The 12,545-nt window shown below is 50.8% G+C and overlaps 1 protein-coding gene across 2 annotated transcripts in view; it reads left to right on the forward strand.

Annotated features, from left to right (window-relative positions):
- The first annotated feature begins 887 nt into the window (after window positions 1-887).
- The window catches only part of LOC130145964 (Golgi integral membrane protein 4-like), a 36,134-nt gene continuing 24,476 nt past the window's right edge, over window positions 888-12,545 (forward strand). The window contains exons 1-3 of one of the 2 annotated variants that reach the window (XM_056331527.1): window positions 888-1,690; window positions 10,042-10,116; window positions 11,394-11,443. In XM_056331527.1, the coding sequence (XP_056187502.1) occupies window positions 1,504-1,690; window positions 10,042-10,116; window positions 11,394-11,443 (312 nt within the window). In that variant the 5' untranslated portion in view covers window positions 888-1,503. The remainder of the gene's footprint in view (window positions 1,691-10,041; window positions 10,117-11,393; window positions 11,444-12,545) is intronic. The other variant, XM_056331526.1, reaches the window with a different exon arrangement.

The raw sequence follows: 12,545 nt of genomic DNA on the forward strand, positions 1-12,545 counted from the left end.
CTTATTCCCCAGATGCCTGAAATATGGAAGTTGGCAGCACTGCAGAGGAAGTATCCTTGTGAACTCAGATAAGAGATGAACCAACCTGACAGTCAGGCTGCTAGCACAGGCAGGATTCATTATAAAACCTGGGGGTCTTATGTAGTTGATTTAATCTCAGAACGCGGGCAAGGCTCCGGAAAGCTTCGTCTGTCCCATGAAGCACAGAACCATAGCATAGCTTGGGGCGGAAGGGACATTTAAAGGCCATCTAGTCCCCCTGCAATGAGCAGGGGCATCTTCAACCACATCAGGCTGCTCCAAGCCCCATCCAGCCTGGCCTTGGCTGTCCCCCAGGATGGGGAAGCAGGGCTCTTCCCTCCTGTCCCTGTCTGTGGACGATGCAGCTGCGCATCCCACACCCAGATAAAACAAGCTGGGCTCTGCCAGAAGAGAACAGCCCACCTCAGAGCAGCTGCTTTAGAGAGGCCAAGCTGCCTACAACACCTTAGAAAAGCCAAACTCATCTTACACCCTTCTCCTTGTACCAGCCTCATACCAGTACCAGCTCACATTTTCCCGAAGAGAAACCACTGCTCTGAAGAACTGTGAGATTTTAAAGAAATACCTTGAAGATGCTCTCGTTAATTGCTACAGGTGCCCCTCATCTGTCTTAGCAACAGGTGGGAGCAGCGGGTTTGGGTTGGGTTGGGTTGGGTTGGGTTGGGTTGGGTTGGGGAAGGGAGGGGAAAACAAACACGTGGGAGAGGTTGGTGGCTCCAGCCTGCCGGGGAGGGGGGGTCGCACGGCCGGTGGTGCGGGCTCGGCTTGGCCCCCGGGAGCGCCCAGCCCCCCCGGGGCAGCGGGTATCCGGGCTGGGGGAGCCGGGGCACCCCGGGGCTCCGGTAGCGCGGCTCGGCCCTGCACCACCCCCGCCCGGATGCCGCCGCCGGTTTCCTGGCCCGTCTCCCGGCCCCGGGGCCGCTGCTTCCTCCCGGGAAAGCCGCGGGGAGGGGGCAGAAGGGCTTCTCCTCCCGACTGGTTATTTTTTCCGGTCGGTGCTCCAGAAGGGGGAGGTGGGAAGAGCCAAGCGCGGCGGTACCCCCTTCCCGCCCCCCCTGCGCTGCAGCACATGGGAAGCAAAAGTTTTCCTCCTCCTTCTCCACCTCCTCCACCTCCTTCTCGCTCCCCTCCGCCGGTTCCCCGCTTCCAGGCAGCCCCGAGCGAGCCGGCCCCGGGCCGGTGCCCCGCAGCGGGGGAAGGATGCTCCTGCCGGCCCCTCGGCTGCGGCTCCCGGGCACCGGCGCTGCGCCGAGCCGCTCGCCGGCGGGCGATGAGGAATAAACCGCTGCTGGAGCCGTTTCTGCTTCTCTGAAGGCTGGGAAGGAGCGGAGCCCAGACTTTGATCGCGTCTTGCCGAGGGATCTGCGAATTTGCTGAGGAAAGGGGCTATTGGGCAGAAATAATCAGATGCTTTAGCAACGGCGGCGAGGCAGCGCTGCATCGCTTTGCTCTGGCCCCACCATGGGCACCGGCATGTGTTCGAGGAGGCAGAAGGGGCTTCTGCAGACCGGCTTTTGCCTGGTGACTGTGGCGTGTTTGGGCTCGGGAGTTTTCATGTACAACCACTTGCAGCAAAAGGTGCGGAATGCTGAAGCCCTGGCCCAGAAATACAAACAGCAGCAGGAGGCTCTGTCCGCCCAGCTCCAAGGTGAGTGACCTGCCCTGGGGGTGTCCACACATGCCCAACTCCCCTCTCTCCCAGGGGTACCCACTGAGGGCTTTGCCGCACGGCCCAGCAATGAGCAGGGTGCCTTTGTGGAGCAGCGTTCAGCTTTTGGCTTTCAAGAGCTTGAAGGAGCCGTCTTTGCCTCTTTCCTTCCCCCCCCCCTTTGCTGTCTAGAATTAAATAACCTTGAATCGGAATCGCTGCTCCCACAGCAGGGGGAACGGGGTGTGCTGGATTGGTGAGTTCAGCTGTGTCACGTCTATTCTTTTTCTTCTCCCTGTAGTTCCCTTCGGCCAAAAAGGCCAGTCCTGTGTCATTCTAAATGTGAAGCAGTAAAAATGCAAAGAGGACTTGGGCTGGTTGGGCAGGCTCGGAGATGTGGCTCTGCTCTCGAGCCTGTGGGAGCGGCTGTCTGGGAGTGAACAGAGAGGCGAGGGGTCCTTTAGTAAAGTTTGTTGTTATACCGTCTGCTGCCCATTGCCTTTGCAAGGAAACAAGTCAAGCATCTTCTTGAGAGATTGATCTGTGACTAGAAAAGGCTTGCCAGCTGGTTTGGGGCTGATGGATGCTGCAGTACATAGCTCCCTAAAAACGGGGAGGAGGAGGAAGAATTGGCTATTCTGAGTCCACTAAGCAGCACTTTTCCTCTGGCAAGAGGTGCCAGAAGACTGGAAGGCAAGCATAGTATGTGTATCCCCCTTGTTTGTCCTCCTTACATAAACATCAAGTGCACAAAAAATGACGTTTTAGCTCATGGGGAGATCTCAGTAGGGAAGGCTGAGGACACATTACTCCATTGCTGAACTCTTATCTTTGTCTAGTCTGTCGTTCCAGACTTACCATGCCTGCCAAAGCCATGTTTCCAGAACCTGCCACCAGACTTGGAGCCTCTAGAGGGATCTGCTGAGCTCCCTGTAGGGAGTTTTGGTGGGAATCCACTCTGGTAGCCAGCCGTTGTGTGTGCAGTGCTGGAGGATGTGCTGGTTCTGGAGTGCCCGCAGAATGAGTTCGGTGTCGACAAAATATTGTTTGCCAATGGTTCTAGTGACTCTTCTAGTGACTCAAGGTCAAGGGATGGATTTAACAATTTTTTTTTCTCTTTTAACAAGTGGGTTTAGATTATAGTGTTTACATTGAGAGCTCTTCCCCAGGCTAAAATCGAATGCGGGGTATCCGTGATGATCTCAGTTGACACATCCAGTGACATTGTTTCTGTAGCCTGTATTGCTGGGGAATTCTGCAGATCTGTGACTCAACATAAGTGCCCTCTGGCATTAAATCTTTCCTGGTGCCTTTGTGTGCAGTGTTGTGAAGCAAATAGAACATTGTACATATGCTTCTTGTGCCCAGGGCTGTGTGTTTCTACCTGTAAGCTGGGAAAGCGGAGCGTGGTATATGTGTTTTGTTTCTCAAGGAAACATGCTTTAAAAAAAGCAAACTTGTAAATTGATCTAGTGGATGGGTTCACTGCTTTTCTCTTACGTTTTGTTTCCATTTCTTCTTACTCTGTCACAAGGCAGGCAAACAGTTCCAGCTGCTGATGTGTTGCACAGTCCCAGCCGCAGTGATTTCCACCTGCATCCTGTGTTTCTGAGATGCGAAGATCAGCAGGGCAGAAGTTAGCCCACATTCCTGTCCCGTGTGTCACCATCTTTTGCTTCTCTTGGAGAGGGGCTGGTTCTTCAGAGAATAAGATGACAGTGGTAGCCTCGGGGAACCCCAGTTTTGGGAAGAGGAGGCTCAAAGCAAACAACTGAGACAGGCTCCTATTTTTTCCACCCAAATATGTTTGAATGGCAGAGCTGCAGCCTGTTGCTGGGGTTTCTAACCCTCTGTCAGTCCTCCCATTCCTAAATACAGTTGTTGCCATGGCTACCCTTTTTATTTTGAGAAGACACTTACATGTCCAACAATTTTAACAAAGGCAAAGCTGCTTTTTGGATTTGGCTGGTGGGAGAAGCCTAGCAATTGGCAGACAGGAGCCGTGTTCATGGAAGTCGTAAAGTGCAGTGGTGTCTTGCACATACGGCTGTGAGCCTTGTGCGTTGTCGCCCTGTGGTGCTTTGGTGCTGAACCAAAAGGGTTCCAAAGTTGGGGCTTGGGGCTCTCTCCCTGCCCCTTTGCTGACCTGTTGCATGGATTTAATTGCCGTGTCTTCTGCATCTGATTTCTGTCTTCTCAGCTCTACAAAAGGAGGACATGTTACTCTGAGGTGGAATTTGGTCCTGTTTAACTAGCACTTCAGGTGTTTCCTTTCAGCTACCAAGAATTTCCTACCCTTCTTGCATCCCAGTACAATAGATCATTGATGCTTCTGGTAGCCTCTGTAAATAAAGCTTGAAAGTGTCGGGCTGGGCCAAGAGTTGAGTAAAAGGGAAAAGGAAAGCAAGTGGAGGAGGGAGTGAAACTCTTGAAGCCAGCACTGCCTGTCCCATGTGCCGTCTTCTGCTGGCTGCACCTGGGGAAATGGATTTCATCTACTTCAGTGCCGGCTTAATGGTTGGGCTTGATTATCCTAAAGGTCTTTTCCAACCTAAACAATTCTATGATTCTGCTCTCTTAAAATAAGAGCAAGGCAGCTGTGGATTTTGCTGTAGGGTAGGTAAAACACGGGTGAGAAGAAGAAAGGGGGAGGCAGTGTTGTGTGTGTGACCCTGTCCAACCTCTTGCCTGGTGGTTAATACCCCTTGTTCCACCCAGCACCTGCTGCTCCTGTGACCCACTAGATCCTCCTTTTACATTGTGGTTCAGCTGGAGACCAGGAGGAAAATCTGCTGGGCTTTTCCATCCCTCCATCTTTTCGGTTTCTGCTGGGTGGGAAGTATGGCTAAAAGTGCATGGAGACACCTTGCCAAATCCTGGGCTTTCCCTGTGAGCTGTGATTTGGAGGACACTGGTGCAGTGTCATGAGGCTCAGAGGGGATTAGAGACACGGTCTGGCAAGCTGTGACCTGGTGTGCCCCTCGGATGGATCTGTTCCACCGCAGCCCCCACCCCGACCTCGTGCCATGCCAAAGTAGGTAGCAGGTGGCTTTCAGCACAGCGTTGCTTTGCAGCCTCCCACTTCCCGTAGGTGTGTGCTGCGTACGTAGGAGCACGCTGCTGCCTGCAGGCTCGGAGCCAAGCTGGGGAGATCTTCCAGTCAGTTCACTAACTAACGGCACTCTCTGAACAGATGGGAAGGAAGGGTGCATTTACAGTACCATCCGCTTCTGCCTGACATTCCTGATGTGGCCAGACATCAAACCGGTGTCTGGGATGGAGAAATTTTCTCTGTCACAACTGCTGGTGCACAGTGGCTGAGGATGAGGACGCAGCATCCTGCCCTCACCGTTGGGTATCTTTTACCCTCTCTGTCTTTCCTTTGCCACCTCTCTGGGTCAGAGAGGGAGGTATGAGGAGTCTGGCTTTCGTTCTGCTCCCCTTGTCCCTTGTTCTGGATGATTCTTGAGCCTGAGTGACTGGTGCCATCGGTGATTAGTTGTGATGTGACGGGATGGAGACTGGCAGGAGTATCTGATGCCTATAACAAGGAGAGCCACAGAGAAGAGAGCTTTTCAGTTAGTGTTGACTTCTGTGTGCCAAGAGCTGCTTGGAGCTGAGCGCCATGGGCAGTATGGTGACTGTCTCCACAATATGTGCTGCTGGCATAGAAATGGTCTAATGAACCGTGCACCGTGCGTCGTTTTAGCAGAACCAGAGCAGCAGATCAGATGCCTCTGGTGCCCTGCCCCATGAAAGTGGGGAGCTAGCCCGCACTCGTGGCTTTCCCAGGCAGGGGCAAAATGAAACCGCTTGAACAGCAGGAGAGTAAAACCTGGGACCACTGGCGCGACCAGAATCACTCTGCCTTTGTGGATCTCTTAAACTGTCCCTGGCAGATGTTTAATCTTGGTACTCTGGGGTATATGAGGCAACCCCCTTCACACAATCCACCCTGTTTTCTGTCATCTCTTCAAATGAGAATGAGTCAGCGGAAGGCCTGGGCTGTTCTTCTTTCCCAAAGGCAAAGCACTGCGAGGGATTTCATTGTTTCAGCAGGTCAAATTCTGCGTTTTGGCTCCTTTGGCAGCAGGTGACAGTGCATTAGTGCTGAGTTCTGGCTGAATTCCAGCCTGGATTTAGACACTGACCACCCTCCATTCTCTCTTGTAATTGCAAATAGTTAAAGACTTCCTGGCTTCCCGTCCTCTGAAGCTACACAGTGCCGTTTTGCTCTGCCAAGTTGTTACTTTATTCCACCACAAAGATGAGTAGAGAGACTACTTTATGCAACACTTACTTGCTGCTTTGTGTAAAGCTGAGCCCACCTTTTCTGGGCTCTGGAGACCTGGGGGAACAGCAGGAGAGATTACAACTTTTTTTTTTTTTTTCTAGTCACTGGAGGTTACTTCAGCTTAACTTTCTTATAAAAAAAAAAGTGTCAGGAGAGCCAGATTTTGTGTCCTAAATTTCTGAATAATGAGCCTATGATATAGAGCCATTCTTAAAGACTCATCTGCGTTGTGGTGCTTGGATTAGGATTTGTGGTTATGGGTGTCAGCACGAGCCTATTGCTCCAGATGCTTTCCTGTGCTGTAGTTTCCCATTTACTATGTGAGATCAAGGGCACCCAGTAGCTTGGGGTCATCTAAGCAGACCTTTTCTACATAAAAAAAAAACAAAAAAACCCCCAAAAACCCCAGTTATTTACTTGCCTAGTCCTGTGCTGAGAGTGCTTGGCTTTCGGGGGGGTGAGGCTGTAGCTGTTCAGCTTGCCCCCTGCGGTACACCGTGCTCTTTGCCGTGCTGGGTGACGGAGCACAACCGTGCTGTCAGTGAGGCTGCTGGTCGCTGCCTCAGTTGCCCCAAGTTCTTCAGCTGCAGGGACCTGGAGAGGTGGGTAACCTGCTCATCTGGGGTGAGTTTCTAACCCTGGTCGTAGCCTCTGTTTTCTCTCAGTATACTTGGGTTACTAGAAAATGAAAGCCCTGCAGGAGGAACTCCAACATGGGGAATTCCTCCAAGCCCAGAGCCACTGAGGCAAACGCCTGGATGCTCAGAGTACGGGAAAGGGCATGGTAAAGCCTGGAATTGCTGGGCACCCCGAACAGCCCCAGCAGCTGTGACTTTTCATTGCTGGCGTGAAGCTCTCATCACATCAAAGACTTGTCCTCAGGAGCTCTGTTAGAGAAGACTGCAAGAAAGTGAGATGCTTGTGGCAGAAACTCGAGTGCCCAGAGCTCGCAAATCTTTTGGGAAGTGGCTGATGTTCTTCAGATGACAATTTCATTGAACGAGGCTTTTTAGCATGTAGTGAAGAAGCACTCAGTCTCTTGTGTGCTTAGCTGGGCTGGGGAAGCCATCAGGGTGACATCTGAGGAGTCTGTTGGGAAAAGTGTTTCTAAAAATAAAGCTGTCATGAAGTAGATGCTTGGACAGCTGCAGTGATGGGCTTGCTACTTACTGACGTGCTCAGCAGGGAAAAAATCCTTCCAGATTAAAACCAAATATTTCTGCTGTAATGGTTTGGCAAATACAGCAGTTTCCTCACTTCAGAGGAAAATATTAATGAAGTGGCCCAGCCCAGGCGAAGCATCTTCACCACTGGGATGTCTGTCTTTTCTAACTAGGGAAGGTAACAAGGAGAAGGAAGGAGATAGCATGGCCAGTGACAATAGGAATTCTTGACCTAGGACCACCGGCCCTTCCTGCTCCCTGAGGGAGGTCAAAAGAGACAGACAGAATTAGGTGAGTGAGGGGACACAGCTTGGATGTGAATGTGTGCCTGGGGAAGGGCTGCTCAGCCTGCGGTGGGACTCAGCTTGACACAGGATAAACCCAGCCTAAAACATAGTCCTTGTACCTGCGGTGTCTAAAACCAGCATACTCCGGGAGAAGCCAGCTTGTCTGTCTTGTCCTGCTGAAGCCTTGATTTCATACAGGAAGGGTCGCTGTCTGTAGGCACTGAAGCTGCTCCACAGGGGACAATGGGATACTGGGGTGTTTGGATTCGGTTTGTGTCTTGAAGCCGGAGCCTCAGCTCCAGCTGCCCTCAGTACGTAGGCTGCTTGCCTACCTAGCTAGCTGGGGCAATGCCCCTAGAAGGCTCAGGAAGTGCTTGTGCTACAGTTGGAACTCTCAGGATTCAACAGTTTACCATGCCTGGCTTCGTTTATCACCTCTTCTTTCCCCGCGATTCGCTCAGGCACTCGGCTGTTGCTGGAGATCACTAAATATTAACAGATCCACTGCTGCAAACCAAAGCATTGCAAAAATCCCAAGCTTGGACCTAGCCAATGTCATGAGCTTGGCTTAAAAATCATGGGGTTAAACCATGTGGACGTTCTTCTGTGTGGAAAAGGCATTTCCAGGTGGTAAGAAAGCCACCAGTCGTTGTGAGGGTCCTGAGACTCGCATTTGTTGTGATCCAACAGAAAGGAAATATGCAACAGTGAAGCAGGCTTTTAAAGAAGCTGGATAAAATTAGACTGTCCTCTCAGATCTGCCCTGCACGAAGTTGCAGGGGGCTGCGGCTCGTGAAGGTGAGGAATGCTTCCCTTGAATGCCCAGCTTTGATGAAAAAGCTCTTGCAGAATGGTCATGGCAGCAGTGCTTTGCCGCCTGGTGAAATTACAGTCTTCTGTGCATTTAGTGTAATTAGGGGACCTGCTGTGAGGAAGACGCAGTCGAAAAATGCAAGGAATAGTTGCCAGTTTGCAATGCAGAAGGAAGAGGTGAGGCCCAGGGAGGCGGTGGGTGCTGTGGAGTTCTGAAGAACCAGGTGGCTTGAATTCCCTGCCTGGAGAAAGAGGTGGGGCAGCAGGGAAGTGCTTTTCTTTGGGTGGGTTTTTGTTTGTTTTCCTTCAGGGGCTACAGAGGTGTCAGACTTGCAGAGGGTAGAGCAAGAAAGGACTCTTCTGATCACAAGGTTGATCCTTGTATAGTCCCTACCTCAGCCTTGCAGTTCCTGGATGATCCTTAGTATCGTTTAGAAAAATGTCCTAGCCTGGTTTTTAGGATGCCAGACCTGCCTGTGAGTTCTTCTCTTCATATCTATTGAGAGCGACGCCTGCACTACCACAGATTTGGTGCCACTGATGGTCAACACGGTAAAACATTAGCTATACGTATGGACGGTTTGTGTCTCTTAAGTCCCCAGATTGGGGTGCCTGCTCCCTGCTAATGTGGGATACGCGCTGCCTTTGCCACTCCCGTATGACCTGAGCGGGGCTGGAGTCCCTATAGATTCACTTGCAGCGAGAGCACGAGTCACTTGGAGTTCTTGGCTTGGCAAGATTTCCCCAAGGAATGGGTTAGCACTTGTTTTATGTGTGCAAATATCATCCCGCCTGGTTTTCCTGGAAACTGTGCATCGTAGCATGACTTGCCCCCAAAGATTTTTGGCTCTGGAGGCAAGTTTCTCTTCTTGCCCTTCCCCTTGGAATTGCCACCCAGCACCATTCTGGAAGTGCAGAGGGGATGGAGGAGCTTGTTGTGGCTGGATGCTGTGACTCAGGGAAAGCTTTTTGTTAGCATTCAGACATCAACGTGGATTAAAATCACCATCCATCAGGAAGCTTCTCTGGCACTTCCATTTGTCATGTGGCTGCTGTACAAAGCAGCCTCATCCCTCTCTCCTGTCTCAGCTCCCATGCAGAGTACTGATGCTCTTTTTTGTGTAATGGGAGTGGCAGCTGCTTTTTCTTAGTGGCCTGAAGACCAGTTTATAGTTGGGTTGTGGAAGGGGAGAGAATGTCTCCCCTGCATGCTGCTGCTGCCTTTGCAGAACAGATGACCTGGAAGGCTCTGGTTCTCTTGAGCCTGGTAATGGATTTGGCCCACAAATACACGGCTTAGCCCCTAAAGCTGGTTCTTGGGCTTCACAGCTGACTCCAAAGCAAAACCCAAGCACAAATACTCGGGGGATGAGAGGCTGCTGTGTTATATCAGGAATATCTGTTGTCTTTAGTCCAGCTGTCCCCACCCAGCTCCAGACCTTACCTGTTCAGAGCAGACAAAAGTGCTAACAGCTGGTAGCTGGAACCCTTTTGCAGGTGAGGACACCAGGTATCTGCATGTATTTCAGGACTGTTGGTTTGTTTAGTCTGGATTTTACATGTGAGCTGCTGTGGGCTTAAGCCTAGAAACCCAGAGGGTGCAGGTCATTCAAAGCAGGAACGGCTCTCTTGTCTACGTTGGCTCTCTCGGGCACTTGCTGGCCCAGTCCACGGCAGGATTTGAGGTCCGCATGTCCCTGGCTGTGTGACCTGCAAGAGGCTTGTTCTGGGGAGAAGAATACATAAGAAGAAATTTCAGGGGTTACCTCATGCTCTCCTTCTTTGTTTCCCCAGTTGTGTATGAGCACAGATCCCGGCTAGAAAGATCCTTGCAGAAGGAGCGAGGGGAGCACAAGAAGACGAAGGAAGGTGAGTCTCTTGCACAGGTGACGTAGCAGTGGCCAGCCAACCCTCCAGCTGTCTTGTGGGGAGATGTGTGTGTTGTACCCAAAGCATTTGCTGCCTTCAGGGCCACGTGTGGATGTTGCTGAATGCCCCCAGCTGAGATTCACCCCTGGTTTGTACCTGGAGAATAGTTTAACTGACTTGTCCATTGCCCATGGGCAAAAGGTGCTGGGAGGTGGGTTCTGTTATCTCATATTCCTATCCATGTCCTCAGTGTAATCTGTGAGTAACAGCGCCCATGATGTGGTGTTTGAGCACTGTGAGTAGTAGTTAAACCTGGCACTAGACTGTGCTTTATTCTTGGGAAGATCTAAACTTTCTGAGAAAAGTGATCTGAAGATGCTGAGCTCTGTAAGTGCTTAATAACATTGGCATCACTGTGCTCCATGATACACGGACAATACAGACTGTCAGATCCTTTAAAGCTGATGTACAAAAGTAGATATACACATGCAGGATATCTTAAGACCGTGAAATACAACGGGAAGTAGAAAGCTGAACAGAGTAGCTCACATACCTTGCAGTGGAGTAGTGTGCTTGGATGTCAGGCCCCTTTGCACCTCATTGTTGTTGACAATTAATTGCTTGGGTTTTATCTTCAAAACTGGTATGTGGAGTACCATAACTACTCCTTACTCCTACCTGGACTGTGTTTCTGGGAATGCTGACATACAGCATCCAGGTTTGGCTGTAGCTCTGTGGCTACATAGCTAAGGGGGAAGCTGCCTTTCTGCCACCTCGTTCATTTATTTGGTGGGACCAAGTGCAAAAATAAAGCATCCTAATAAACATTATTTTGTCATGGGACCTTCCCGTTTTTAAGGAGGTGGTGCAGATGAGATCAGCAGATGAGTTCCTTTTAGTCCCGCAGAAGCTTTGACTTCTCTTTTCCAGAGTCATCTATTTCAGAGCACCCCAGATCCTCACACTGCTTCAGCATCGTCAAAATGTAGCCGTTTGCGTGCTGAAGTAGGAAGTCACCAATGCAGTTGCCTATGGAATGGGAAAGGAAGGACATTTGGGCCAGTCTGGATGTGTGGACAGCTCTCACAGAAAATAGTACCATCTTTCTGGGGGCGCTGAGTGGAGTCTTCCAGCAGCATCTACATTCCAGCTCGTTGGGTTGCAGCCTTTTGCTCAGCAAGGGGCTGATTTCCTTCCTCCCTCCCCCCACTGAAATACAAAACAGATCCGTGTTAAATTCTAGCTCATTAAATTGTCTTCTCTTCTTCCATTTCTAGATTTTTTAGTGTATAAGTTAGAAGCTCAGGAAGCTCTCAACAAGGAGAAGGTATGTCTGGTTTATTCCTCAGCATGTGTGTGTGTAATCCTGGCAAAGATTTTTCTGGTACCACAGCAGTCCTGAGGCCAGTGCTGCTGTCTGGAAGGCATGAAAGACTCCGAGTGTGCATGGTACAAGATGAACTTTGGCTGACTCCACCTTGCAAGGCTGTTGGTGTGTGAGAATTTACTTCATTTTAGGGAAAGACACAGCACTAGACCCATTGTGCCTCCTCTCCCATGTGTGATAACGGAGTAGATGACTTGATAGAGCTCCTGGTGTAGCAGGGAGTCCTGTGCTGCAGCCTGAAAAGAGAATTGCTGTTTCACGGGACAGAAGAGTCCTGGAGAAACTGAAGGCACGCCAGGGAACATAGAGAAGAAAAGCCATGGGGGTGTTGGGGAAAGCATATCCATTGTTTTCTGTCTCCAGGGATTGGCAAATGATTTCCACTCGCCTGTGGACTTCTTGTTTGGCAGGGAAAAGGGCTCTTAGTGAGGGTTAGGGAGAAACGCATCCCTGGGTTACAGCCTGTCCCGTTCACCTGAGGGTCTAAGGCTGGCTTTATTCCTGCCTCAAAGCATCTGCTGATGAGATGCTGGAGAAGAAGAACTGCTTTTAGCCTGCTCTTCTGTGGGTGATGTCATCCTGGTACAGAAAGAAACTCAGGGATGGATATGTGAATAGTCTAATGGCTGGGCAACTCTCTTGTAATTTGTGCTCATTTTCTGGTAGTATTTCATGCCATATTGAGTATTTAGTGTGTAAGTTAAGTTGTAGGTGGTAGTGGAAATCTCTGTATGGTGGTTAGTTTGCACTTCCACAGTGCTGCTTAGTGTCTCAGCCATGTTGCTTTAAGCTACCCAAACCCACATCCCAGCAGATGTTTGTAAAACTGGAATGGGAAAAGCTGCAGCATGTCCCCTCTCAGGTGCTGCCGCTGCTGCTGGGGGGACTTGGCCCTTGAGCAGAGGTGGCTGGTGGCTTTCACACCTGCAGTGTGGGGATGCTGGTGCCACAGCGAAGAGCGGTACCCTGGGGACAATGGGGAAACCATCACCCTTAGCGAGGCAGGAGCAGATCTGCTAAACTGGTACAGACCCCTCTGCAG

The sequence above is a fragment of the Falco biarmicus genome, chromosome 3, assembly GCF_023638135.1.
Source record: "Falco biarmicus isolate bFalBia1 chromosome 3, bFalBia1.pri, whole genome shotgun sequence".
NCBI lineage: Eukaryota > Metazoa > Chordata > Aves > Falconiformes > Falconidae > Falco > Falco biarmicus.